At 46.0% G+C, this 27,657-nt stretch overlaps 1 protein-coding gene across 1 annotated transcript in view; it reads left to right on the forward strand.

The window, feature by feature from the left end:
* The window catches only part of VAV1 (vav guanine nucleotide exchange factor 1), a 56,717-nt gene that overhangs the window by 18,163 nt on the left and 10,897 nt on the right, over positions 1-27,657 (forward strand). Inside the window, exons 2-22 of the mRNA XM_014843645.3 lie at positions 13,153-13,269; positions 13,751-13,809; positions 13,938-14,006; positions 14,221-14,329; positions 14,434-14,529; positions 15,527-15,595; positions 15,758-15,861; positions 16,424-16,523; positions 17,268-17,363; positions 17,580-17,648; positions 17,960-18,046; positions 18,153-18,238; positions 18,588-18,720; positions 19,055-19,164; positions 19,853-19,954; positions 20,198-20,295; positions 20,382-20,404; positions 20,578-20,623; positions 23,009-23,145; positions 23,489-23,554; positions 27,328-27,359. Coding sequence (XP_014699131.1) covers positions 13,153-13,269; positions 13,751-13,809; positions 13,938-14,006; positions 14,221-14,329; positions 14,434-14,529; positions 15,527-15,595; positions 15,758-15,861; positions 16,424-16,523; positions 17,268-17,363; positions 17,580-17,648; positions 17,960-18,046; positions 18,153-18,238; positions 18,588-18,720; positions 19,055-19,164; positions 19,853-19,954; positions 20,198-20,295; positions 20,382-20,404; positions 20,578-20,623; positions 23,009-23,145; positions 23,489-23,554; positions 27,328-27,359 — 1,808 coding nt within the window. The remainder of the gene's footprint in view (positions 1-13,152; positions 13,270-13,750; positions 13,810-13,937; positions 14,007-14,220; positions 14,330-14,433; positions 14,530-15,526; positions 15,596-15,757; positions 15,862-16,423; positions 16,524-17,267; positions 17,364-17,579; positions 17,649-17,959; positions 18,047-18,152; positions 18,239-18,587; positions 18,721-19,054; positions 19,165-19,852; positions 19,955-20,197; positions 20,296-20,381; positions 20,405-20,577; positions 20,624-23,008; positions 23,146-23,488; positions 23,555-27,327; positions 27,360-27,657) is intronic.

Below are 27,657 nucleotides of genomic sequence, written 5' to 3' on the forward strand. Positions count from 1 at the left end.
AAAGAAGGAGGCATGGAACAGTACAGAACAACGCTATATGTTGTTCGTGGGTATATGTGTGTGTGGTAAAAGAATGAGGACCTGGACAGGAACAATGCAAACCCATTTCTGGATGGGAGTGCTAGTGAGGAGGGAAAGACAGAAATGAAATTAGAGAATATTGTATGCCGGCTTGAAATGTAACGATTAAAATATATTTACACAAAGGGGTTGAAAACTTATGTCTTAAGACGGAAACCAGCACATGGATGTTTATAGCAGCTTTACTCATAATTTCCCCAACTTGGAAGTAACCAAGGTGTCCTTTGGAGATTAATGGAGAAATAGACTGTGGGACATCCAGACAAGGGAATATTATTCAGCGCTAAAAAGAAATGAGCTGTCAGCCCATGAAAAGACATAGAGGAACCTTAAATACATATTGCTAAGTGAAAGAAGCTGATCTGAAAAGACTACATACTGTATGATTCCAACTCTATGACATTTTGGAAAATACAGAACTATAGAGACAGTGAAAAGATCAGTGGTTGCCAGGGGTGGGGGTGGGAGATAAATAGGTGGAACACAGAGGATTTTTAGGGCAGTGACACTCTGCGTGGCACTATTGTGGTGGATACACGTCATTATAGATTTGTTCAAACCCATAGAATGTACAACATCAAAAGTGACCCCTAATGTCAACTATGGATTCTGGGTGATAACGATGTGTTCATGTAGGTTCGTTGATTGTGACAAAGGTACCACTCTGGTGAAGGATGTTGATAACGGGGGAGGCTGTGCCTGTGTGTGGGCAGGGGGTATATGGGAAATCTCTGTACCTTTTGCTCAATGTTGTTGTGAACCTAAAACTGCTGTAAAAAATAAAGTCTACTATAAAAAAGAAAAGAAGGAAGGAAGGAAGGAAGGAAGAGCGGACTAGAGCCCCTGGACTGGATTGATGGAGATGCCATGGATGCCAAAGGGGGCTGACCACGTGTTTTCTTGCCTCCCTCCTGCCTCCATCAACCTGATTGTCTCTTCTCTCATCCTCCAGCAGGTTAACCTGAGCCCTTTAATTTGGCAACAGTGTTCCAAGAAAGCAAGGGCAGAGGTTGCAATGCCTCTGGGCGCCTAAGCTCCAAAGTTACTCAATGTTACTTCCGCAGTATTCTATTGGCTGTTGCAAGTCATAAGACCAGCCTGGACGCAAAAGATGGGGAAATAGATTCGTTTTCTAGATGGTAGGAGCTGAAAAGTGTTTGTAATTGATCGCAAGGGGCATTGAGGCAGAGGGAACAATGTGTACAAGGTTTGCAGGCAAGGGAAAGTTAACATATGTTGCATTAGGGCTCGGCAACTATTTCTACCACCGCTGGACCAGAGGTAGGAGATGAAGAGTGATGGAAAAAAGTTATTGGAGAAGTCCACAGGGGCCAACTCTTGCAGGCCATGATGAGGTTGGACTTTATCTTCAGGGCGTTGGGGAATCTTGGCAAGGTTTCAAGGGGAGAGTGACATGGTCAGATTTGCTGTGTGGAGGTGGGCTGGGAGGGACAATACACGAATCAGGGAGACCACTGAGGAGGCTGTTACAGTCACAAAGGTGAGAAATGATGGTGGATGCTCTAGGATTTAACCGAAGATGGTGAGAGGAGCCTGAATTTGCCAGATATTTCGGATGTAGAATCTGAAGGACCTATTGACTGATTGGAAGTGAATTAAATAATCGATACTTGGAAAACACTTAGATGCCTTCCTGGCTTGTAGAAAATACTCCACAAACTTACTCTAACTTGATAACAAAGGATGTGGAGTGCTGAGAAGCATCCTGTGTTCCTAAGCTGAGTCCCTGGTGGTGGTGGAGAGGCTGGAGGAGGAGCGAGTTTGAAGTGGCAGTGATGTCAGCCTCGCACCTGTTGAGTTTGAGGCGCCCACTGATGAGTGAATGAACCTGTTTCCCCAGCTGTAAATGAAGAAGTTGATGGTAATGAAAAGGGGTGTTTCTAGCTGTTGTTCTGAAAACCTGACCCCGGGCTGGAAAAGAGGTCCAGACTCTCTTCTCGTTACTCTTGTGTTGTCCGTTTGTTTATTCAGTAAACGTTTATTGGGAACTCCTGCATGCCACCGTGTGTCCAGGCTCCAGAGGTGACTCAACCCTGGGCCCTGCCTTCATCTGGTAAAGGGGACGGAACTGGTCTCAGGCCTTGTGGTCAGGCCTGGGGTGGGGAGGGACATTGTACTAAGAGAGCCCGAGGTCAGGTAGTGGGGGTGAGGACCCTGCTTGGGCAAAGAAGTTGGGAGAGGCTTCCTGGAGGAAGAAATAGTGGAGAGGGGCTTTGAAGGATGAATAGGAGTTCACCAGGCAGATGTGAGAGGAACTTTAGGACCTGATGCCAGTCCTTTGTTCATCTTCTTGTGTATAATTAGTGGGACATTTGGCAAGAGGAATTAGAGTGGGCAGTCATAGGATATCTGAGGATAAGATAGACCACAGTGGGCTCTGGACCTTAAAGATACTGTATTAGGATAACACTAACTTCTGTAACAAATAAGCCATTTCAATGACTTAACACGGTAAAAATTTATTTCTCCTTCACATAAGAGTCCAATGTTTCTCCTGGTACCAGGTGGGAGTTTTTTCCCCACGGGGTGATTCAGAGACCCAGGCTGCTTTCATTTGTGATTTTGCCATCCCTAAGAGTCTCAGCATCATTTCCATCCAGCTGCAAACAACAGGGAGAAGGAAGGTGGAGAAGGCAACCTCATTTGTTGAATACATTGCCCTGAAATTGCTGCACATGGCAAATGCTCACATTCCATTGGCCAGAACTAGTCACATGACCACACTCACTTGCAAGGGAGGATGGGAAATGTAGTCCTTGGTTAGGCAGCCACTTTCCAGCAGCAATTCCATATTACAAAAGAGAAAACGTGAATTTTGGTGGACCATGACTGGCCTCTGCAACAGGTGGGCAGCAGGAATAGAACTAAGGCCTGGAAGGTGGCAGGAGATACCCACTTTGCTTTGTGACCTTGAGTATCTCCTTCCTCTCTGGGTTTCTCCCTCTCTCTGGGTGATGAGTATTAGAGACAGGTTCATATCGGAGGTCTTTTCCTGTTCTGAAAATTGATGGGTCAATGAATATTCTTGGGCTTTTCTAGCTGGAGCTAAGATGATGATGGTGATTATGATGATGATGATGGTGGTAGCAGTGATGGTGATTATGATGGTGATATTGATGATGAGGATGATGATGTTTATGCTGCTGCTGCTGAAGATGATGATGGTGGTGATAATAATAATAATGACGTGGTAATCGTGATGTGATGATGGTGATAATGGTGGGTACGATGATGGTGATAATGGTGGTGATGTTGATGATAATGACCATTTCCAAATATTGAAGGCTCATCATGCCAAGCCCTTTACATGCATTATTTTATTGAATTACGACATGACACAGCAGGCGTTATGATGGCTACCATTTCGTACGTGTGGAAACAAGTTCAGAGAGGGGAGGTGACTTGTCCAAAGACACACACAGGAGGATCTACCCATGTTCTTTTGGATTAGGAGCGCTTTGGGAGTTTATTCTCCAACCTGTTCCCTATCTTACCATCCCCAGGATCTCCCTCTTGACTCCAGGGGCTGATGATAGAAAGTTTGAGAGAAAGCTCTGGAGTTTAGTGATGTTCACACCAAAGGCACTGTCACCCTGGTCAGGAGTGAATTTTCTGATGAGAGAAATGTGTTTGGACCTCCTCCCACCTTCAGTGCCTCGCTTTCCTGTCCCAACACCTCCAGGAAGTTCCTCCTGATCCCATGCTCCTTACTCGGGCTCCTTCTGTAACCTCAATTTCTTCAAGCATGTGAGTAGCAGTCGTTCTTGCAGAGAACACAATATGAAGCTCTGGAAGTTTAGAGGGTTGAGAGAGAGACAAAAGAGAAAGGTCCAAGACTCTAGCAGGTGCTCTGGATGCGCCTCCTGTAGTTCTTAGCCCACTCTGGGGTCAGCTACCCCAGAGGGTTCCTGGATGGCCCCCTGAGTCTCTCTGACTGAGAACGTTCTCCGGCTGTAGGAAGATGCTCAGCCTGCGTATGGCAGGCTGGGAGTGCTGGGAAGGTAACACCCTGGGAGGCTGCCATGATCAGTGATGGATGAGAGTCGACAAATAAATGTCTCGGAGTTCTCATTTCTCAGATGGAACAAATCTGGGCAATGTCTGCCCCATCTTCCAGAGGTCCCCAGAATAATGAGCTCCAGTTGACTCCAACAGGTGCTAATTAACACCTCCTGTATAGGCTCCCTTCTGTTCCCTGTCCCACTGCCCCACTGCCCTGTGAGTACTTCTTGGGATCACCTCCCAGAAGGTAAACTACATTTGTATCCAAATCCTTCTCTCAGAGGCTCCTTCCAGGAACTCAAACTAAAGTGGAGACCCAACTTGACTATGCTGCTCAGTTATTTATTTATTTTTGAGGACGATCAGCCCTGAGCTAACATCCATGCACATCTTCCTCTACTTTGTATGTGGGATGCCTGCCACAGCATGGCATGCCAAGCAGTGCATAGGTCTGTGCCCGGGATCCAAACCGGTGAACCCCAGGCTGTTGAAGCTGAGCACGCAAACCCAACCATTCTGCCACTGGGCTGGCCTCTACACTCCTCAGTTTTAACGTAAAAAAACACCCTAAGACAACTGTAACATATTATACAAAAAATATATGTATGTAATTTTAATCACCGGGTGACACAAGTTACTACATGTGGCACCTGAGATGATTTCAGGCAGACTATGGATACAAAGAACGTAAATCACATGGTGATGAAGGTTATTCTCTCTGATTTTTTTTTCAGTCCTTCTAGTTTCATCATAGACAGTCTCATTTTAGCTTTATTGTCTTACATATTTTTCCTAATGGGAAATATATCATATATGCACAAAGCACTATAAAGCTTATATGAAACATTCAAAGAATAATAAAATGAACAAAGTACCCATTGCTCAGGCTAAGAATCAGAACGTTACCGTTCCTTGGGAATCCTTAAAACCGTGTTTCTCAAGCTCTTTTTTTTTTTCCACCTTAACCATAGTAAGAAATATATTTTTTTTATATCACGCCCCAGCCCACTGCCACAAGAGCACATGAACACACGCAACTGAAATGAAAGTTTTCTGAATCCATTCCTACCTTTTCTATACTAGAAACATTGTAATGTATTTTAGTCCATTCTAGTTGGATCTAATAAGCTGATTCCATGACCTGCTAATGGGTCACAATCCATAGTTTGGGAAACAGAGCCTTAGAAGAATCCTGTGTGCCCTTCCTTGATTGCACACCCTTCCCTTCCCCGACTCCCCAGAGGTAGCCACTATCCTGAACTTTTAGGAAATTTTTTTTTATATTCTTTATAGTTTTCCTATGTGTGTATCCATGAACATTGTATCACTTAATTTCGCCCATTTCTGTACTTGATAAAAATGGAATTATAGTATATGCATGAGAGTTGCTTTCTTATTCAACATTACATTTTTGGAATTTATCCATGTCTATGTATGTGGCTGTAGTTAATTCTTGTGTAGTGCTATATAGTATTTCACTGTGTGAAATTACCACAATTTAGTTATTCACTCGACTTTTGATGGTGACTTGAGTTGTTTCCAGTTCAGGGCTTGTAGTAGTTAGCTATTGTTGCATAACAAATTACTCTAAGATTTAGGAGGAAAGAAACATTTATTTTATCTCATACAATTTCTGAGGGTTAAGAATCTGGGAACAGCTTAGCCAGGTGGTTCTGGCTCAGGGTCTCTCATGAGATTCCGTCAAGACGTTGGTGTGGGCTGCCATCACCAGGAGCTGGGATGGAAGGTTAGTTTCCAAGGTGTCTTATTCACATGGCTGTTGGTGGGAGACCTCGGTTTCTTGCCACGTGGGCCTCATCACAGAGCTGCTTCACCAGGGTGGGGAGAAAGAGGACACATTGACTTATGAACTAGTTTCCATCTTATTCTCATTAGAACCAAGTCACAGTCCTTCCCACACTCAACTGGAGGCAATTATGTAAGGGCATGAATGCCAGCAGGTGGGGATCGCTGGGGCCATCTTGAAAGTTGGCTACAGCGGGGTTCTCACAAGCATTCTTACTCTGGCCATTCTTGGACACATCTCTGGGAGCATATGAAAGTGTTTCTTTATGGTTTAAACCTAGGGATTTAGGGGTCAAAGGGTAGATAATGCCAAGCTGATTTCCAAAGTTTTAAAACCAATTTACGCTCCAAGAAGTAGCGTATAAGAGTTTCTGGGACCCCCACCTCCTTGCCAATACTTAGTGTTCGCCGGACTTTAAAAATTTTGCATATCTGGGGTCTGGCCCGGTGGTGCAGTGGTTAAGTTCACATGTTTTGCTTCAGCGGCCTGAGGTTCGCTCGTTCAGATCCTGGGTGTGGACCTACACACTGCTTGGCAAGCCATGCTGTGGCAGGCGTCCCACATAGAAAGTAGAGGAAGATGGGCATGGATGTTAGCTCAGGGCCAGTCTTCCTCAGCAAAGAGAGGAGGATTTGCAGCAGATGTTAGCTCAGGGCTAATCTTCCTCAAAAAAAATTTTGGTTTGCATATCTGGTGGGTGAGAAATAGTATTTTGTGATTTTTCTTTTCCTGTGAGGAAGATTGGCGCTGAGCTAACATCTGTGCCAATCTCCTCTACTTCATGTGGGATGTCACCACAGCATGGCTTGATGAGTGGTGCTGGGTCTGCGCTCAGGATCCAAACCTGAAAATCCAAGGCCACTGAAGCAGAGCGTGTGAAATCAACCACTACGCCACTGGGCCAGCCCCTATTTTGTGACTTTTAATTTCACTACATTCACAACCACTGAGTTTGACCATCTCTTCATGGGTTTTGGGCATTTATAATTCCTCTTCGGTGAAACACCTGCTCATGTCTTGCCAATTTTTTGATTGAATTGTTTGTCTTTTTCTTGTTGAATCATTAGGAGTTCTTTATAAATTTTGGATACAAATATGTAGCAAATTCCCATTTTCACTTTGTGGCTGATCTTTCCTACTCTCTTCATGAAGCTTTTCGATGAATAGAACTTTATTTTCTTGTAGTCAAATCTTTCCCTTTACAGTATGGGCTTTTTGTTTATTGTTTCAGAATCACTCACATTTCTGACGTCGTACAGATATTCTCCTAAACTGTTTTCTGTAAGTCTTGCCTTTGGTGTTTAAGTCTTTAAACCATCTGGAATTGGTTTTGAGTACGATGTGAGGTAGGAATTTGACTTAAATTCCTTTTGCACTTATGGATAACCAGTTGGACCACCCATGATTATAAAATAGTACCTCTTTTTACTATGCATCTACAATACCTGCTCAGTCATAAAACACATTTTCATATACGTGTGGTTCATTTTGGGGCCCTTTATTATGGTTTATTTATCTTTACTCCTATATTAATTATCTATTGCTGAATAACAAATTATCCTAAAACTTAATAGTGTAAAGCAACCTTTTGCTATGCTCATTAATTATTTGGCTCAAGAATTCTGAAATGGCTCGGCTGGGCTGTTCTCACTTGGGGCTTCTCATGAGGTAGCAGTTAGATGTCAACTGGGGCTGCAATAATCTGAAGACTTGACTGGGGCTGGAGGACCCACTTCCTAGGTGGCTCAGTCACATGGAACCTCAGTTTCTCTCCAGAGGACTGATTGTGGGGCCTCACAACATGGTGGCTGGTGAGCAATTCAAAGTGGCACAGATGTTAGCTCAGTGCCTTTTATTACTTAGCGCTGAAAAAATCAGATGTTGTTACTTTTGCCATACTCTACTGGTCACACAGTTTCAATGTGAGAGAGGATTAGAAACAGGGCTTGAATACTGGAATCCACAGACCATTGAGTGCCATCTTGGAAGCTAACTACTATAATTACATTGTTTTAATTACTATAGATTTATGTTAAGTCTTGAGACTTGATAGAACTGTTACTCCTACTTGATCTTTTCCTCCATAGGATTGTCTTGGTGATTTGTGACTCTGTGCTTTTCCATACAAATTTTAGGATTCACGTGTCAAGTTCAGTGAAAAAACATTTGGAGATTTTAATTGAAACTGCATTGAATCTTATAGCTCAATTTTGTGGAGGGTTGAAAAATTTAAAATATTGAGTCTTTCTAGCTAAGAATTAGTATATATTTCACTCTATTTAGATCTTTTTTCATGTCTTTCAATAAAATTTTATAATTTTCTATATAAAGGATTTACACTTCTTTTTGTTAGATTTGTTAGATATCACCAGACTAGTTTGTTTTACATTTTTAAGACTATAGTAAATGACATCTGTTTAAAATCGAAGTCCAATTTTCATGGATTGAGATAGTCCGTTCTTCAGTTCACCAGTCAGTCAGTTCTAGCAAATGGGTACACTTGTGCAACCTACGACCTTATCAAGACACAAACCGTTTCCATCACTTGTGGCCTTTCTGAGTCAATCTCTGCCATCCTCCTCACTCCAGAAGCAACCACTGATCTGATTTCTATCACCATAGGTTAGTTTTGCTTATTCTAGGATTTCACGAATGTTCTCTTTTTAAAAAAAATAACATTTTCTGATTTATTGTTGCTGATGTACCGATATGCAGTAAGCTTTGTATAGTGATTTCGTATTCAGTAACATTGCTCACTTATTTTCTTAATTCTGGTTATTTGTCTGTATATTCTTTAGGGCTTCTGCGTTGACAGTCATATCATCTGCACAAATGACTATTGTATTTCTTACTTTCTTTCTTTCCTTTTCTTTCTTTTTCTTATCTTGCAGTGCAGGCTGAGATCTTTGATACATTGTTGAAGAGGAATGATTATACTGGGCACCCTTGCCTTAGTTCTGATTTCAAAGAGAATCTTTCCAACATTTTACTATTAACTATAATGTTTTGCTTTTTTGTTTAAAACAAAGGTTTAAGATTTTTCAAAGGTGCATTTCATCAAGTTAAAGAAGTTCCTTTCCATTCCTGCTTTGCTGAGAGTTTTTTTTTTCTTTCTTTTGTCAAGAATGGATGTTGAAATCGCTACTGTTTCTTTTACGTGTCTCTAACTGTTGCTACTCTCTTTCTGACAAAGAGAGAACAGGCCTTGGGCAGGCCACGGGATCCAACTAGAATTTAAGAACACTGTTTACATCGTATTTATTCCACACTGGCTTCTGTTTATAGCAAATGATCCTACTTTCCTTTGATAGTAGGATGTAAAATTCTTAAATGCATTGATTTGTGTTAAAGGTAATTTGAAGTCTGTATTCCATATAAAACGAGTTAAGTAGATGGTGGTTGTGGTAATAATTGAGAAGAAGATACAATCTGAAGATGGAAGAGTGAGATACACGGGTGCAATAACACAGTATTGAATTGATTCATATGTGTAGCTATGGCAAGGTGCTTGAAGTCACTTTGCCTAAGTTTGCATCTCAGCTGGCTGTCCCTGCCTTAGTTCCTTAGCTGTAAAATGAGGATAATAATAGTAATTACAAGGATTGCAAGGATTCCATGCAGGGATTCCATGATATATATCTATATATAGAAAGAGTCAAGCTCATAGAAGCAGAGAGTAGAATGGTGGTTACCAGGGGCTGGGGGTGGGGGAATAGAGACATGTTGGTCAAGGGTACAAAGTTGCAGTTATGTAGCATGAATCAGCCTAGAGATGTCATGTACACTCAGGATGACTAGGCTTGATACTATACTGAACACTGGAAATGTGCTAAGAGAGTGGATTTCAGGTACACTCATCACACACCAAAAAATGGTGACTATGCAAGGAGATGAGATCATCTGTTAATTAGCTTGCCTGTAGTAGTCATTTCGCTATGACTATATACCTCAAGGCATCAAATGGTACACGTCAAGTATACATATTTTAAAATATATATATGAATTAGAAAATAGAGAGAGAATGCTGGGAATTGAGTGCATGCTGGGTGCTCATGCAAGGCAATGAGATGAAGCGGTGGTCAAGAAAGTCAGCTCTGGATTCACGTCATCCTGGAGTTAAATTTCAGCTCTTCCATGGATTTACTCCCGCTGTTCATAATCTTAGGCAGCTTTCTTTCCCTCTCTGAGCCTGCCTCCTTGTAGGTGAAGTGGGCATTTAAAACTCCCAGGTGGGGAGTTATGCAGCTGTGGCATGGTGTTTGAAGTCACAAGAATGGAATAAATCTGAGCGCCTAACCATGTGTAGGAGGCATGCCAAAAAATGCAAATATTGGTACTGCAGAATCAGAGAATAGGGGTTAGCAAGTACACAGGAATCACCTGGAGAGCTTGTTAAAAATGCAGATGTCCAGGCCTCATCGCCATCCATCCATTTAACAAATATTTATCAAGGGACTATTATACTATTGTAGACGGTGGACATCCTCCAAGCAGCAAAGCCATGACCCTGTCCTCCTAAACTGACATTTTATTTGGGGAAGATGAACAACAAAGAAAAGAAATGATGCACAGTTAGATGAAACAGAAAATGCCAGAATAGGGGGAGTTGCAATTTTAAATAGGGTGGTCAGAGGACGCCTCACTGACAAAGCAACCTTTGAGCAAAGACCTGAAAAACGTAGCAAGGAATCTTGTGCACATTGGCATGTAGTAGATTTCTTGGGCTGCCACAGCAAAGTCCCACAGACTGGGAGGCTTAAACAAGAGAAACATATTCTCTGCCAGTTCTGGAGGCTGGAAGTCCCAAATCAAGGTGTCAGCAGATTTGGTTTCTTCTGAGCCCTCTTTCCTTGTCTTTGTAGATAGCTGTCTTCTCCTTGAGTGCTTATACGGTCATCCCCCTGTGTGTGTCCACATCCTAATCTCCTCTTCTTATAAGGATCCCAGTCACATTGGATTAGGGCCCATCCTAATAACTTTATTTGACCTTAATTACCTCTTTAAAGGCCTTCTAGCCACATTCTGAGGTCCTGGGAGTTAGAGCTTCAACATTTGGGGCTGGGGGACACACCTCAGTGTGTAGCACAGAGAAAAGTGCATTCCAAGAAGAGTGAATTGCTAGTGCAAAGGCCCTGGGGCAGGACACTGCCTGGCATGTTGGAGGAACAGTGTGGAGGCCTAAGTGACTGGAGCAGAGTGAGCGAGGGGGAGAGAGGGAGGAGGGAGGGCAGGGAGGGGACGAGGCAGGTCGTGTGGGGCCTGGTGGGCCACAGGGAGGACTTGGGCTTCTACCCTGAGGAAGATGGGAGGCTTGGAGGGCTGTGGGAAGAGAGGGGACAGGATCTGACTTGGGTGCTCGCAGACCGAGTAGGTGTGAGAACAAGGACCTGAAAGATGCATATTTTTTATTGAGATACAATTTATATACCCTACCACCATTTTAAAGTGTAAGATTTAGTGGTTTTTAATATATTTACAAAATTGTGCAATCATTATCACTAACTCTAGAACATTTTCTTTACCCCCAAAAGAAACCCCGTCCTCATTAGCAGTCACACCCCATTATCTCCTCCCCCAGCCCCTGGCAACCACTAATTCACTTTCTGTCTCTTTGGATTTGCCTGTTCTAGACATTTCTTATAAACGGAATCATTCAATATGTGGTCTTTTGTGACTGGCTTCTTTCACTCAGCATCACGTTTTCCAGTTTCATCCACGCTGTTCTTTTTTATGACTGAGTAATATTCCAGTGTGTGGATTTGCCTATTCTGGACACTTCGTGTGAATGCAATGATACAAGAGGTGGCTTTTGGAAGATGCATTGCAACCAGCTCTCTGGATGAATGTGCTTTGGTAATCTTGGTCCACACTGACATCACTGAGGGTGCTGGGAGCCATGGGAGAGGCCGGCTCTGCATGCTGTGGGAGGCTGGTGGACTGGAGGTTGGTTAGAATGCTTTAGAACCTGAGGGACCTTAGAGAGAACTGAGCCCATTGGGACATTTGGATGAGCCAATGTCGGGCAGCTGCAAGGATGTGAGAGTTTGTTTATATCAGAATTCAATACCCAAAAGCCACAGTGACATCCTGTGTGTCTGACAGCTGCATCACTTAATATCTTTTGGTTGCAAGTCACAGCAACCCAACCCAAACTGGTTTATTCAAAGAAGGAGTGTTGGCTCATGAAATGGAACCGTTCGGGGGTGTTGCATACAAATGGATCATGCAACATATGACCTTTTGTGTCTGGCTTCTTTCACTGAGCATCTTGTTTTTGAGGGCCATCCACTTTGTACTGTGGATCTGTGCTCCGCCCCTTTTTATGGCTGAATAATATTCCATTGTCTGGATATACTTCTTTTTGTTTATTCAATATCAGTTGATGGACATAGGTAAATCCATAGAGATGGGAAGCAGACTAGTGGTTGCCAGGGAGAAGCGAGAAAAGTTGGGAATGGAAAATGACTGTTTAACGGGTACAGGGCTTCCTTTTGGGGTGAAAATAATGTCTTGGAACCAGATAGAGGTGATGGTTGCACCACCCTGTGGATGTATTAAATGCCAGTGAAGCATACACTTTAAAATGGTTAATGGTTAAATTTTTTATTGTGACAAAATATATATAATATTTATCATTATATATAAAGACAATTATGGAAATATGTATTTTATAAATATAAATAAAAATTTATAAAATATATGAATAATATAGAAATAAAATGATAATGTTTATTATTTTAAGTTTTCGGAAGTGTGTGATTCAGTGGCATCATTCACAGTGTTGTGTAACCATTACCGCTATCTCTATCCAAAACTTTTTCATCATCCCCGTTATTCTGTCTCCATTAAACACTGACTCCCCATCCCCCTCCCGCAGCCCCTGGTCCCACCATCCTACTTCCTGTCTCTGTGGATGTGACTCCTCCAGGGACCTCCTATGAGCGGAATCAGACAGTATTTGTCTTTCTGTGTCTGGCTTGTTTCATTTAGCATAATGATTTCAAGGTTCCTTCATTCATATTGTAGCATAAATCAAAATTTCATTCCTTTTTAATGGCTGAGTAATATTCCATTGTATGCCTATACCACATTTTGTTATTGGTGAATGGTTAATTTTATGTTATATGAATTGTACCTCAATAAAAACAATCGAGGGGTAGATCTGGCTTCAGGTACAGCTTGATCTTTATCAGAAGAGAGTGTCATGTTTCCTCCACTGTCATTTCTCTCTCTCTCTGCAGTTCCTGTGCCTTAAGAACATCCGCACCTTCTTGTCTACGTGTGGCGAGAAGTTTGGCCTCAAGAGGAGTGAACTCTTCGAGGCCTTTGACCTCTTCGATGTGCAGGATTTTGGGAAGGTGAGCTGGGGACGAGCTGCCATGAGCTGGGCACACAGAGCTAGAAGACTGGATTTCAGTCCATTTCCATGAGCGTCTATGCCAGGAAAGCTAAGGGCTGTCGGGGGAAGGATGAACAAGTCAGACTAGGTTGTACACCAGGTGCAAAGAGTATGGCTTAGGAAGTACTTGCTGTGTGATCTCAGATTTGTGGCCATGCCTTTCTGAGTCCTAGGTCCCTCATCTGTAATGCAGGAATGATATCATCCCTTCCTCTCTGAGTGGTTATGAGGACTAAATAGAAAAAGGAGATCAGGTAGTGCACGCTCAGATAAGGGAATGCTGACACGGGGGATGGGAAGGTGGAGAAAATCCTGAATTAGGCTCCCAGAAGCATTGGGTCTAACCTCAAGATCTAGCCTCAGGTGCTGGGAGTCCGAGGCTGAGTTCTGGCATGTGGGTGGGCAAGGGGCTCACCGAGCAACCGTGCACCTTGTCACAGGTCATCTACACCCTGTCCGCTCTGTCCTGGACTCCGATTGCCCAGAACAAGGGGATCATGTGAGTAACCATCTGAGCTGACAGCTGTGGACCCACGTGACCCCAATCCTCCTCCTCCTCCTTGTAGCCCCCTCCCCACCTGGCCTCCAGCCTCTGGCTCACACAGTCTTGACCACCCCCCCCCCCAGGCCCTTCCCCACTGAGGAGGAGAGTGTGGGCGATGAAGACATCTACAATGGCCTGTCCGACCAGATCGAGTGAGTGTCTGGGACCACGGCCCTGCCCTGGGGGTCTGAGGGGAACATGGTCTTGTCTTGGGGGGGTCTGAGGGAGATATGACCCTATCCTTGTGGGTCTGAGGGAGACATGGCCCTGCCCTGTGCATGTGAGGGGACACTACTTTGGGCTGGGAGGGGTCACAGGGGTCCCTGGCCACGGGCCGGTGGCCCTGCCTGACTCTGGGTCCTGCAGCGACACGGTGGAGGAGGATGAGGACCTGTACGACTGCGTGGAGAACGAGGAGGCTGAGGGTGACGAAATCTACGAGGACCTCATGCGCTCAGAGCCGGTGCCCATGCTGGTGTGTGGTGGGGAGGGGAGCGCCGGGCTGGGGGTGGGAGGCGCTTCTGGGGGTGGGGGGCAGCCCCAGGACCCCCAACACCTGCTTCTCTTCCCCGCTCTCAGCCCAAGATGACAGAGTATGACAAGCGGTGCTGCTGCCTGCGAGAGATCCAGCAGACGGAGGAGAAGTACACGGACACGCTGGGCTCCATTCAGCAGGTGCGATGCTCCGACACAGCCCCTGCCAGGTGCATGCGGGGGAGCCAGGCAGGCAGGTGCACGGCCACAGGTGTGGCCGCCTCTGATGCTTGTGAGAGACCCCGCCTGTCCCAAGCGGGCCTGGCTGCCTCCCTGACCGCATCGCTTTGTCTTTCTTCGTCTCTGGGTTTCCCTGTCATTCACTCTGTCTCCTTATCTTGTCTCCCTCTTTATGCGTCTCTTTTCTGCTTCCTCTGGCTGTCTGTCTCTCCTGATGTGTCTCTTTATCCCTGTCTATACCTTTCCCTGTATCCTTGTCTCTGTCTGTCTCTCTTTTATTCTATCTTTTCACCCTCACTGTTCAAACAGCTTTATTGAGATTTAATTACAATACTATACAATTCACCCATTTAATGTCAGCAGTTCAATGGCTTTTGGTATATTCACGGGTTGCACAGCTGTCACAGGTCCTTTAATTTGAGCGCATTTTCACCATTCCCCAAAGAAGGTCCATACCCTTTCACCCTCACTCCCTCAGCCCCCATCTTCTCCCAGCCCCTGACAACCACTGATGCACTTTCTTTCTCTATGGATTTGCCTGTTCTGGACATTTCACATAAATGGAATCACATGCCATGTGGCCTCTTGTGTCTGACTTCTGTCACTGAACATCATGTTTTTAAGGTCCATCCACATTGTGGCATGTGTCAGTACCTCATTCCTTTTCATGACCAAATAATATTCCAATGTATGGATGGGCCACATTGTGTTTATTCGTTCATCTATTGATGGGTGTATGGGTTGTTTCCACTCTTGTGCTGTTATGAATAATTCTGCTATGAACAGTCATGTCCAGGCTGTTGTGTGGACATTCTCCAACTCTCTCTCTCTGCATCTCTCTCCCTCTCCCTCCATTTGCTTGTCTCTTTCTGTCTCTGTCTCCTTGTCCCTGTCTCTCTGAGCCTAGGCTGGAGGGAGGGGTCTCATCTTCCTTCATCCTTCTCTCCCCTCCCCACAGCACTTCATGAAGCCCCTGCAGCGGTTCCTCAAACCTCAAGACATCGAGATCATCTTCATCAATATTGAGGTGAGCTAGCTGATGCCCAGTGGCCCAGGACCTTTGTCCAGTGGGGACAATCTGCTGGCCCCACTTGTCCCTGCACTGTGGGGGTTGGGAATTGAGCACCATAGTGGGGAGTGGATGTGCCCCCAGGCTCTGGCCCCAGCCCTCATCCCTCCTTCCAAGTAGGACCTGCTTCGTGTGCACACCCACTTCCTAAGGGAGATGAAGGAAGCCCTGGCCACTCCCAGTGCACCCACCCTGTACCAGGTCTTCATCAAATACAAGGAGAGGTAAGACCCAGCTGGCCAGCCTGGAGCCCTGGGCCTTTGGGAGAACTTGCTCTTGGGGACCACTGAACCGGGAGGGCTTTTCCTTGTAAGCTCATGGGCAAGAGGCCACCCATCTCTGGTTTAATTCCCAGCTCTGCCTCTTGCGAGCTGTGTGGCACTGGGAAGTTACTCAACCTCTCTGTGCTTCTGCTCCCACAACTATAAAATCATTGTGATATAGGAATGTACCTCCTAGGATGGTGGTGAGGATTGAATAAATTGATGTTTAAAGTGCTTAGCATAGGGCCTGGCACACAGTGGGTGCTCAATAAGTGTTTTTTAAGTAAATGAGCATTAAGTGGAGACAACCTCCAGGTGATGTGCTAGGAGCTTCTTGTACATTATCTCATTTAACGCTACAAAACCCCATGTGGGAGGTGCCATTGTGATGCCCATTTTACAGATGGCAAGACTGGGGCTCAGCATCACCCAGCTGGGAAGAGGCGGGGCTGGGACTGACACCCAGATCTGCCTGACCTTGGTGACAGCCACAATTACCTGGCTGCCTGTCCTCTTCCCGCAGGTTCCTCGTCTATGGCCGCTACTGCAGCCAGGTGGAGTCGGCCAGCAAGCACCTGGACCGCGTGGCCACAGCCCGGGAGGATGTGCAGATGAAGCTGGAGGTGGGGGCGGGGCCACATCTGGTGGGGGCGTGTCTCCCAGTCCTGAGGCCCTGGAGGCAGTCAGGAGGACACTGAATTGGAGATGGCGCCACTTTCTGCTGCAGCGCAGTCAAGGGTCTTCCTGCTTTGGGGAGGGAGGTACTGGGCAGCCAGGTAGGGGAAATGGAGCAGGAGGTGATGGGCTGGAGCACTGAGCCCCGACCCCAGCTGAACCGCGACACTGCGCTGAGCCCTGACGCCAGGCTGTGGTCCTGACCCTGAACTGAACTGTGACCCTGAACTGAACTCCAGCTCCAGGCTGAGCCCCAATCCTGGCTGTGCCCCAAGTCTGGGCTGAGCTCCAACTTCACACTGAGCCCTGATCCCAGCCAAGCCCTGATCCAGGGTTGAGCCTGATCCTGGACTGAACCTCAACCTGGACCCGTGGGTCTAGTGGAAGCACAGAGTGGGCAGGCATGATGAGGATCCACCTGTGTGGGCCCTACATCCACCTTCTTTGCTCCCTCCAGCGGGGATGCTCCAGATGTGTCCATCTCTCTCTCTCCAGCTCTTCTCAGCTGGCGGAATCCTGAGCCTCTACCTGGGGCAGTGTTTGCTAGCCTTCCAGCTGGCTCTTAAACCACCCCTCACGCCACAGCATCCTTTATTCCTTATTTCCTTGGGGGAGATAGGACGTTTCAGGCTCTAGGAGAATCTACATCTGCCGCCATCTCACTTTACTCACGTGGCTCTCTGGTCCTGCAGGAATGTTCTCAGCGAGCGAACAATGGGAGGTTCACCTTGCGGGACCTGCTGATGGTGCCCATGCAGCGGGTACTCAAGTACCACCTCCTTCTCCAGGTGCACACCGACCTCTCTGTGTCTGGGGAGTGGGGTTGGGGCTCTCTTCTGAGGGCTGGGCTATAGGACACTCTGGATGGGTCATTCTGGCCACGCCCCCCAGCCTCCAGGGACAGCAGGGGAAGGAAGGAGGAGCCGATGGGCCAGGCTTCTTTAGAAGGCCCTCCAGCAGGAAGGGGCAGACCCACGTGATGGTTGTCTCCTTGGGTCACGCAGGAGCTGGTGAAACACACACAAGACACCGTGGAGAAGGAGAACCTGCGGCTGGCCCTGGATGCCATGAGGGTGAGTGAGGTGTGGGGGTGACGGTCACACATAGGAGCGATAGTTATGCACATGCACATGCACACTCAAGGCGGTGCTGTGCAGCGCCGTGCAGGCCACGGTCACACCCACGGGCAACTTCCCTGCCCCACGGCTACACGTCTGTATGTCCAATGAGTTATTCGCAGCATCCCCCTTGGGGACAGTGACATGCTGTGAGCGCCCTGTCCATGCCTCCTGCCGGCCCTTGGCGGGGGCTGGCCCCCTATCCCTGCCCAGGCAGGGGACTGTTCCGGGTGGGGGGCCCAGGCTCACCCCTGCCCCACCCCCAGGACCTGGCGCAGTGCGTGAACGAGGTCAAGCGGGACAACGAGACGATGCGGCAGATCACCAACTTCCAGCTGTCCATCGAGAACCTGGTGAGGGGGTGGGGCAGGGAGGGCCGGGGGTGTGGCCACGTGGGAAAGGTGTATGGTCTCCTCCTTGGTGGCGCCTTGCCGGACGGACCCCCTGCCTGCCACCTAGGACCAGTCTCTAGCCCACTACGGCCGGCCCAAGATCGACGGAGAGCTCAAGATCACCTCGGTGGAGCGGCGCTCCAAGATGGACAGGTGGGTGGAGCCTGCGGGGATCTGGGGCGGAGCCTGGGCAGGGGCGGAGCCAGGCTCCTAGATAGGCAGGTGGGTGGAGCCAACAGGAATATGGGGTGGAGCCTGGGTCAGGGCTGGGTCAGTTTCTAGATAGACAGGTGAGTGGGGCTACCTGGACCATGGGTTGGAGCCTAGATGGACCAGCAGAGCGCAGACAGCATGGACGTGTGGGTGGAGCCGAGACTGACATCTGGCAGGACTGGGTGAGGTCAAGATGGACAGGTGGGTGTGGCCAGGAAGGTGAAAGGGGTCAGCTGATGGGGACTATTGGGAGGAGCCAGACAGAAGCACCTGACCCAGCTGCTCCCAGGTACGCTTTCCTGCTCGACAAAGCTCTGCTCATCTGTAAGCGCCGAGGGGACTCCTACGACCTCAAGGACTTTGTGAACCTGCACAGCTTCCAGGTTCGAGATGACTCCTCCGGAGAGCGCGACAACAAGAAGGTGGGGCTCTGAGGCCCGAACTGGGGAATCCCAATGCTCCAGAGCCCCAGTGCAGTCTAAGGATCTCCATTTGGCCTTTGGAATGTGTTTGTGTGTGTGTGTGGTGTGTGTGTCTCAGACCTGAGTGTGTATTATGCGTGTGTGATTTTAGATTTGTGGGTGTGTATTTGGTTCTCCTGCGTAGCCCTGGACGAGGGTACCCATGCCGTCCCTGGGGGCAGGGAGGCTGTTCCTGGCCCGATCCTTTTCTCCCTAGAGGGAGAGGGGTCAGTGGGTGTGTGGTCCCACCCTCTGCAGGGTGAGTGCCTTCATCCTGAACCCTGCTTCTCTGCAGTGGACTCACATGTTTCTCCTAATCGAAGACCAAGGTGCTCAGGGCTATGAGCTGTTCTTCAAGACGCGAGAGCTGAAGAAGAAGTGGATGGAGCAGTTCGAGATGGCCCTGTGAGACCCCCTCCTCGTCCATCTTTCTATCCTCAGAGGATAGGTCACGTGGGTGCAGGGGTGGGAGGCAATTCTGTGCTCTGGTCTCACCTCTGGCTTGACATTCTGTAGAACCACTCTGAACTTCAGTTTCCTCATCTAGGGAATGGGAGGGACAGGCTTTTAAGGCTGTTTGTATCCCCAGAATGCCAAGGCTCTGTGTGAGCTTCAGCCACTGCCTGGAACTCCCTTCTCTTCCTCCTCCTCCTTCTTGAGATGAAATTCATATAACCAAAAAGTGGCCGTTTTAAAGTGTACAATTCAATAGCATTTAGCACGTTCACAGTGTTGTGCAAGCACCACCTCTATCTAGTTCCAAAACATTTTAATCCCCCCAAAAGGAAATGCTTTCCATGAAGCATCACTTTCCGTTCCCCAACTCCCAGCCCTTGGCAACCACTCATCTCCTTTCTATCTCCACTCATGTTCATAGCAGCACTAGTCACAGTAGCCAAAAGGTGGCAACAACCTGAATGTCCATCAATGGATGGATGGAGAAACACAATATGATATATCCATGCAGTGGAATAGTATACAGCCATCAAAAGGAACGAAGTTTGATACCTCCAAGTTGCTGCATGTATTGGTGCTTCATTCCTTGTTGTGGCTGAATACTATTCCATTGCATGGAATTATCTTTCCTCTTCAGCTCCAACATCTACCCTGAGAATGCCACTGCCAATGGGCATGACTTCCAGATGTATTCCTTTGAAGAGACTACATCCTGCAAAGCTTGCCAGATGCTGCTGAGGTGGGAGTCTGGGAGGACGCGCCTGTGTCCTGTGCTTGGTCAGCTCTTCCTCTTTAGAGGGGGTCCTTTTGGCTGTCAAGTCCCCTGAGTTGGGAGGTGGGAGGCTCTCTTTCGATCTTCAGCTTCTCCATCTCTCTCCTGCTCTAAAGAGAACCCACAGCGACCCTTCACATTGTTGGAAAGATGATTGGCTATTTCCGTTCAACATCATTGACTCTCCTTTATCTCCCCCCTGCACCCCAGAGGCACCTTCTATCAGGGCTACCGTTGTCATCGGTGCCGGGCACCAGCACACAAGGAGTGTCTGGGGAGGGTCCCTCCGTGTGGACGACACGGGCAAGGTAACCAGTGGGAGACAGGGTGGGAGGTGGGGTTGGTTCTGCGTGGGGGATTTCCCATCCTAACTATTTCCTTCTCCCTCCCATAGATTCTGCAGGAACTATGAAGAAGGTAAGACCCCCATGCTCCTTTCTGTGCATGGAAAATCATCTGGAGTAAAGAGGGGAGGACCCAGGAGACCCCAGCAGTGGGCGTGTCCCTTTGCTGGATGCTCAGATAGGGGCTGAGGATGCCTCAGGCTGAACGTAGGTAGTCATCCTTGCTTTCTCGGTCTCTCCCTCCAGGATAAGCCACATCGCCGCGCTCAGGACAAAAAAAGGAATGAACTGGGTGAGTCAGCAGAAGGTGCTGTGTGGGGCAGGAGGAAATCTGGTTTTTGCCCCCATGATGCTGGCCCAGGGACAGGTCTCACCAATGATATGAACGACCACATAATGTCCTGCTTCTAAAATTGTGATCCATTTGTTCCAGTCCTAGAAACTCAAAAGGAGCTTAAAAATAACCGACTCAAATTCTTTACTTCATTTGCTCATACACTAGGAAGGCGATGCGTGGACCCCAGCAATCCTTGTTAAGATTCTTTCTCTTCTATCCACTTTTCCTTTTCCTCCATCCACTGCATCTTTTTTTTTTTACCCCCTTGCTGGCAAACTCCTTAGTAATCTTAGCCAGCCAGGTACACTTCTGAGAGTTGCCCTCATTCCTTCTCCTATTGATTCTGCATCACAAAATCCAATTGTAATATGGTGGTTTCAGCCAAGTGTTCTCCACCTGGAAGATGGGGGAGCAGAAGACACAGCTTGGCCCAGGCAGAATTCTTTTTAGCCCAGTGTCAGGGGAAGAGGCTGGATTCATTCATATGTTAATGAGTTTTATGGAATCGCAGCAGTGATGACTGACTTTTATTCAGCATCCTACCGTATATATCACCTGGGGCAAATGATGACTAAAACAGTAGTACTTCTCGCTCTCCCAAAGCTCCCAGGTGGTAACGGGGGACAGACTTTGGTTAAGACATTATGGTTGAGGTGAGCAAAGTAGAGGGTTTTCTGGAGCAGGAAGCTGGGGGACCCAATGAAGCCGAGTGTTCAGGGAAGGCTTCTCAGAGGAGGAGACATTTAAGTGGACACTTGAAGGATGAGGAGGAGTTGGACAGGTGAGGAGGAGGGCAGGAGTGTTCTAGGCAGAGGGAACACATGCAAAGGCTAGGAAGCAGGAGGACAAGGCATTAGGAAAGAAGTGAGAACAGTTTGGTGTGGCTGGGAGAAATAAACTCTTTGCTCATAGTTATACAGAGTCAGTGTAAAGACTCAGATTTCATATCTATCTGTGTCTATTTATCTACCTACCTATCTATATCGATATATAGGTATCTATCCATATTATAGATAGAGAGATATAGATATTCCAGCTTTATTTGGAACAGTCAAATATTAGCAACAACTTGGCGCTGGCCCAGTGGTATAGTGGTTAAGTTCAGGCACTCTGCTTTGGCGGCCCGGGGTTCGCAGGTTCGGATCCCAGGCAATGACCTAGTACCTCTCGTCAAGCCACACTGTGGCAGCATGCTACATAAAATGGAGGCAGATTGGCACTGATGTTAGCTCAGTGACAATCTTCCTCAAGCAAAAGGAGGAAGATTGGCAACAGATGTTAGCTCAGGGCCAATCTTTCTCACACACACGAAAAAGCAACAACTCAAATGTCCTCAATAGGAGGAATATGTATGTAATATAATAATATATAATCAGCTTTATACAAAAGTGTATGTATCAGCTTTGTCAAGAACTAGAAACAACACAAATGTCCTCAATAGGAGAAATATATATATAATATTTATATATATAATATAATAATATATAATCAGCTTTATACAAAAATGTATGCATCAGCTTTGTCAAAAACTAGAAACAACCCAAATAAGCTCAATAGAAGGAAATATATATATGTAGTATTTATATATAATATAATAACATAATATATATTCAGCTTTATTTACTAAAAATGTATATATCAGCTTTGTCAAAAACTGGAAACCACTCAAATGTCCTCAATAGGAGGAAATATGTATGAGTGTGTGTATGAGTGTATATATTATAGATGTATATTCTTATACATATCCTATATATACACACATATATATGTTTTATGTATCTTATATATACACACACTTATACATATTCATTATATATATATATTATATATATAAAATGGATATGGCTTACCGTATCTGGCTTCTTCTATTCAGCATGATGTTGCTGAGATTCACTGATGGGGTTGCTTGTAGCAGTAGCTTGTTCTTTTTCATTGCTGTATAGTATTCCATTGTATGATTATACCACGTTGTGTTCATCCATCTTATTGAGGACGTTTGGTTTGTTGCCAGATTTTGGCTATTGTGAATGAAAGTGCTGTGAAAATTCCTGTCTATGTCTTTTGTGAACATATGTTTTCATTTCTCTTGCGTGTATACACTGGAGTGGCATTGCTGGCTCACAAGGTAGGCATCTACTTAGCTTTAGTAGATACTGCCAAACAGTTTTCCAAAGTGGATTCCCACCAGCAATGCAGGAGAGTTCCATTTGCTCCATGTCCTCACCACCACTTAGTATTGTCAGACTTTTTCATTTTCACCATCCCGGTGGGTAGTGAGACTCAGGTTTGAAAATCCTTAACTAACGACCACATGGTGCCACCGCCTTCCCTCTCCTCCAGGCCTGCCCAAGATGGAGGTGTGTCAGGAGTACTACGGGCTACCTCCACCCCCTGGAGCCTTCGGACCTTTTCTACGGCTCAACCTTGGAGACATCGTGGAGCTCACCAAGGCTGAGGCCGAACAGAACTGGTGGGAGGTACAGGCTGGGGCTGTGGGAATGATGTAGAAGGACTCCAGTGTGGGGCCTTGGGTGTAGGTGACCTCAGGAAATGGGGTCACGGCGCCACTGGACTCCAGCAAGGAAGGGCTGTTCTGGAGGAGACACCTGGGGAGGGTGGTGTAGACAGGAGTTTCTGGGGCTGGTGTGGATCTTCTGAGCTGGCTGTCGTCCCAGGAAGTTGATGCTGGCTGGTGCCTCTCTGAGTCAATCAGGCCACAGAGAGATAAATGGACAGGCGGAGTGTCCATTGGGTAGAAAAATGGACACACATGTGCATGGATGCTTATAACCTCTTATTCTTTCCCTCCCAACTTTTTAGGGCAGGAACACATCTACCAATGAAGTTGGCTGGTTTCCCTGTAACAGGGTCAAGCCCTATGTGCATGTGAGTGCCTCAGCTCTGGACAGAGCGAGGGAAAGGGGGTCCACAGAGGGTCCTGCCAGGGTGGGCAGCCTTGGGGAGACACTAGCGGAGAGATGGAGGGGGCTACCCATCATGGTGGGTCATTCTCAAACTCGAGGTTCTGCCTACCTACCTGACTGAGCCCAGAGTGGGGTCCACCCTGGGAGTGACGACCAGTCCTTTCCTCCTCAATTCTTCTTGTATGAAGGTCCTCTTCCTCATACAGGACAAGGAGCAGGGGTCCAGAAGGCTGGCCAGTCCCTGGCTTCCTTCAGAGGCACCGAATGGAGTCCTGTGAGGTGTCAGTTCTCTGTGCCTCCTTGCTCAGCTCCTGTGAACAGACCTGTGCACCATCCTGCCCAGCCTCTGTCATTCTTCAGCTGTTCCCTCGCTCTTTACGAGGACTTCAGCATCTTTCCCACGGTCCCCAGACCTCAGCCATTTCTCCTCCTCCCTCCTTCACAGCCAACGACCCCACTGCCCGCTTCACAGCCCAAATAGGAGCCTGCAGAGGGAAACTTTCTCCATTTTTCTTGCTTTAATTTTATATCATTTCAGACTTCCAGAAAAGTCTTGAGAATAACGCAAAGAACTCTGTATGTCCTTTACCCGGATTCACTAGCTGTCAACATTTGCTCCCATTTGCTCTCTTTCTCTGCACACTTTAATTCTTTCTTTTTAGAAATTTATATTATTTATTTTTCCTGAGACACTGAAAAGTGAGTTTACAGACATATTTACCCTTCACCCCTAAGTATGTTTACGAGAACCCTCTCTTACGTCACCATCGCGTGATTTTAAAAAGCATGAAGCTCAACATTGACCTTATACTATTATTTAATCCATAGTCTGTATTTAAATTTTGCCAGCTTTCCCCAAAAACTCTTTTAGAGATTCCTTTTTTTTTTTTTTGGCCTGGGGTTGTCCAGGTTTCTCCTGGGGAGATACGTTATGAATTTCCAACCCCACCATCCCTTCCAAATTTATTAGCTGGCGTTCTAGAGTAGGGAGGAGCTGTTTCTTCCAATCTGTCTGTGTATGTATGTATCTATGCATGTATTTTTATATGTATCAATCAGTTATCTATATATCTAACAATTATCTATGTATTCATTTACCTATCAATCAATCATCTATGTATCTAATGATCATCATCTATGTATCTATGTATCTAAGTATCTATCAATCATCTATATGTCTATTTATCTATCAATCATCTGTGTATTCATCTACCTATCAATCAATCATCTATGTATCTAATGATCATCATCTATGTACCTATCTATCTATGTATCTATCAATCATCTATGTATCTACCTATATATCAAGGTATCTATCAATCTTCTTTGTATCTATGTGTCTAAGTATCTATTTATTTATCAATCATCTATGCCTGTGTGTATCTGTCTATCTCAGGAAATGCTTGTGGATTCTTATTTTAAAATCATCCCAGCCTTTGCCAGCGGGATGCCCCTTCACACTGGCTCTTCTCTCCCTTTGACATGTCTTCATCATTCTTTGAGCCCTGCCTTATTTTCCAGCACAGTATCAGACTTATCTCGTATCTTCCCTCCCCTGTTCTTGGAATCCACCATTTTCCCAAGGAGCCCTGGTCCTTCCAGTGGGACATGCATTCAGAAGCCAAGATCTGGACATCTCTCCAATTTCTGTCTGCAAATGTAGCTGCCTCTTTAAATCTACACCCATCCTTGCCTCCTCTTCTCCTGTTACAATGACGGCTCTGAGAAAACTCAGAAAAAAATGACAATTCTCCTTTCTATTCAAGGCTCCCCGTCCTCTTGGCACCACCCAACTCACAAGATAATTACTATTCTTTGTTCTTTGTATGTCTGCCTAGAGTTTCTTAATGCAAATACAAATAGATAAAAATATGGATTTATGTTTCCCCCATGGTTTACTGAAAAGGTGCAATACTCATTATTTTGCAGCTTGCTTTTTTTCCCTACTTAACATATCTTAGGATCTTTCTCTATCACTGTACACGGAACACTTCATTCTTTTTTCTCCCTTTTAAAAAAATTGAGATGAAAGTTGGGCAATGTAAACTTGAGCATTTTAAAGCGTACACTTCAGTGGTATTTAGTAAACATTGCAATGATTCTATTTTTATGAAATGTCTAAAATAGGTAAATCCGTAGGAACAGAAAGCAAATTGGTAGTGTCCAGATGCTGGAGATGGAGCGAATAGGGACTAACTGCTTAATGGGTGATGGGTGTGGGTTTTCTTTGGGGATGACGTTTTGGAACATTATTTTTAACTATGGTAAAATACACATAACATAAAGTTTACCATTTTGACCATTTGTTAAGTGTACCGTTAAGCGGTATTAAGTACATTCACTTCGTTTTACTGCCATCATCACATCATCCATCTCCAGAAACTCCTTCATCTTGCAAAACTGAAAGTCTGTACCGATAAAACTAACTTCTCACTACCCCCTACTCCTTAGCCTCTGCAGCCACCGTTCTGCTTTCTGTCTCTATGAATTTAGATATGTCTCTACGAATTTGTAGGGGTCTCATAAGCAGAATCATACTGCATTTGTCCTTTTGTGTCTGGCTTCTCGCACTGAGCATAATGTCTTCAAGATTCATCCATGTTGTAGCAGGTGTCAGAATTCCCTTCCCTATTAAGGCTGAATAATATGCCACGGTGTGTATATACCCCATTTTGTTTATCCATTCACCTGTTGATGGACACTTTGGTTACTTCCTTTCTTGGCCACCGTGAATAATGCTGCTATGAATACGGATGTACAAATACCTCTCTGAGTCCCTGTTTTCAACTCTTTTGGGTGTATACCCAGAGGAGGAATTGCTGGGTCATATAGTAATTCTATTTTTAATTTTTTGAGGAACAGCCATCTGTTCTCCACAGCAACTGTACCATTTTACATTCCTACCAGTAATGCACAAGGGTTCCAATTTCTCCATAGCCTTACCAATACTTGGTATTTTCTTTCTTTTTTTAGTTTTTTTTTTTTTTTGAGGAAGATTATCCCTGAGCTAACTGCTGCCAATCCTCCTCTTTTTTGCTGAGGAAGACTGGCCCTCAGCTAACATCCGTGCCCATCTTCCTCTACTTTATATGTGGGACGCCACCACAGCATGGCTTGCCAAGTGGTGCCATGTCCACACCTGGGATCTGAACCAGTGAACCCCGGGCCACCAAAGTGGAATATGTGAACTTAACCACTGCGCCGCTGGGCTGGCCCCTCTTTCTTTCTTTCTTTCTTTCTTTTTTTTTTTTTTAACAGTAGCCATCCTAATGGGTGTAAGGTGGTGAAAGCAACCACTTTTACATTTATTTAGATCGGAGATTGGCAAAATTTTTCTGTAAGCAAAGAGATAGTAGACATTTTCAGCTTTGTAGGTCAGATATTCTCTGTTGAGACTGCTCAGCTCTGCCATAGCAGCGCAAGAGCAGCCACAGATGATCTGTGAATGCGTGGGCATGAAGTATTCTAATAAAACTGAATTTATACACCCTGACATGTGAATTTCATATAATCCTTGCATTCCAGGAAATATTCTTTTGATTTTTGTCAACCATTTAAAAATGTGAAAACCATTCTTAGCTTGAGGGTCATGCTAAAACAGGTGGTTGGACACTCCTTGATTTAATTGATCATGGACCAGTCTCTGAATGAATGAATGAATGAATGAAGTGCCCTGTAGTCTATTGCCAAGCTGGGCCCTTTGCCCTAAGTCTCAGTCTCTGTCTCTGTCCCTAGGGTCCCCCTCAAGACCTGTCTGTTCATCTCTGGTGAGTAGAACCACCTTTCTTATTTTTACCTTGGGGCCTCTGTGATGGGTGCCTAGGGTGGGCGTGGGAGGGGGCTCCAAACCAATCACTTATTCATTATCCAAACCCTGGGCCTCGACTGCTAGGGTCCAGCCCTGCACTGGAGGGCTGCCAAGGAGAGAACAGACAAAAGAGAGTCCTTTTGTCCTTTTGGAGATTATGGTCCCACTGGAAGAAAATGATGGTGGTGATGGTAATGGCAGCCCCTTCCTCCTTTTTTTGATCACCTTTTGCATATGGAGCATGAGGGGTGGAGGTT

This window comes from Equus asinus, chromosome 20 (genome assembly GCF_041296235.1).
Source record: "Equus asinus isolate D_3611 breed Donkey chromosome 20, EquAss-T2T_v2, whole genome shotgun sequence".
NCBI lineage: Eukaryota > Metazoa > Chordata > Mammalia > Perissodactyla > Equidae > Equus > Equus asinus.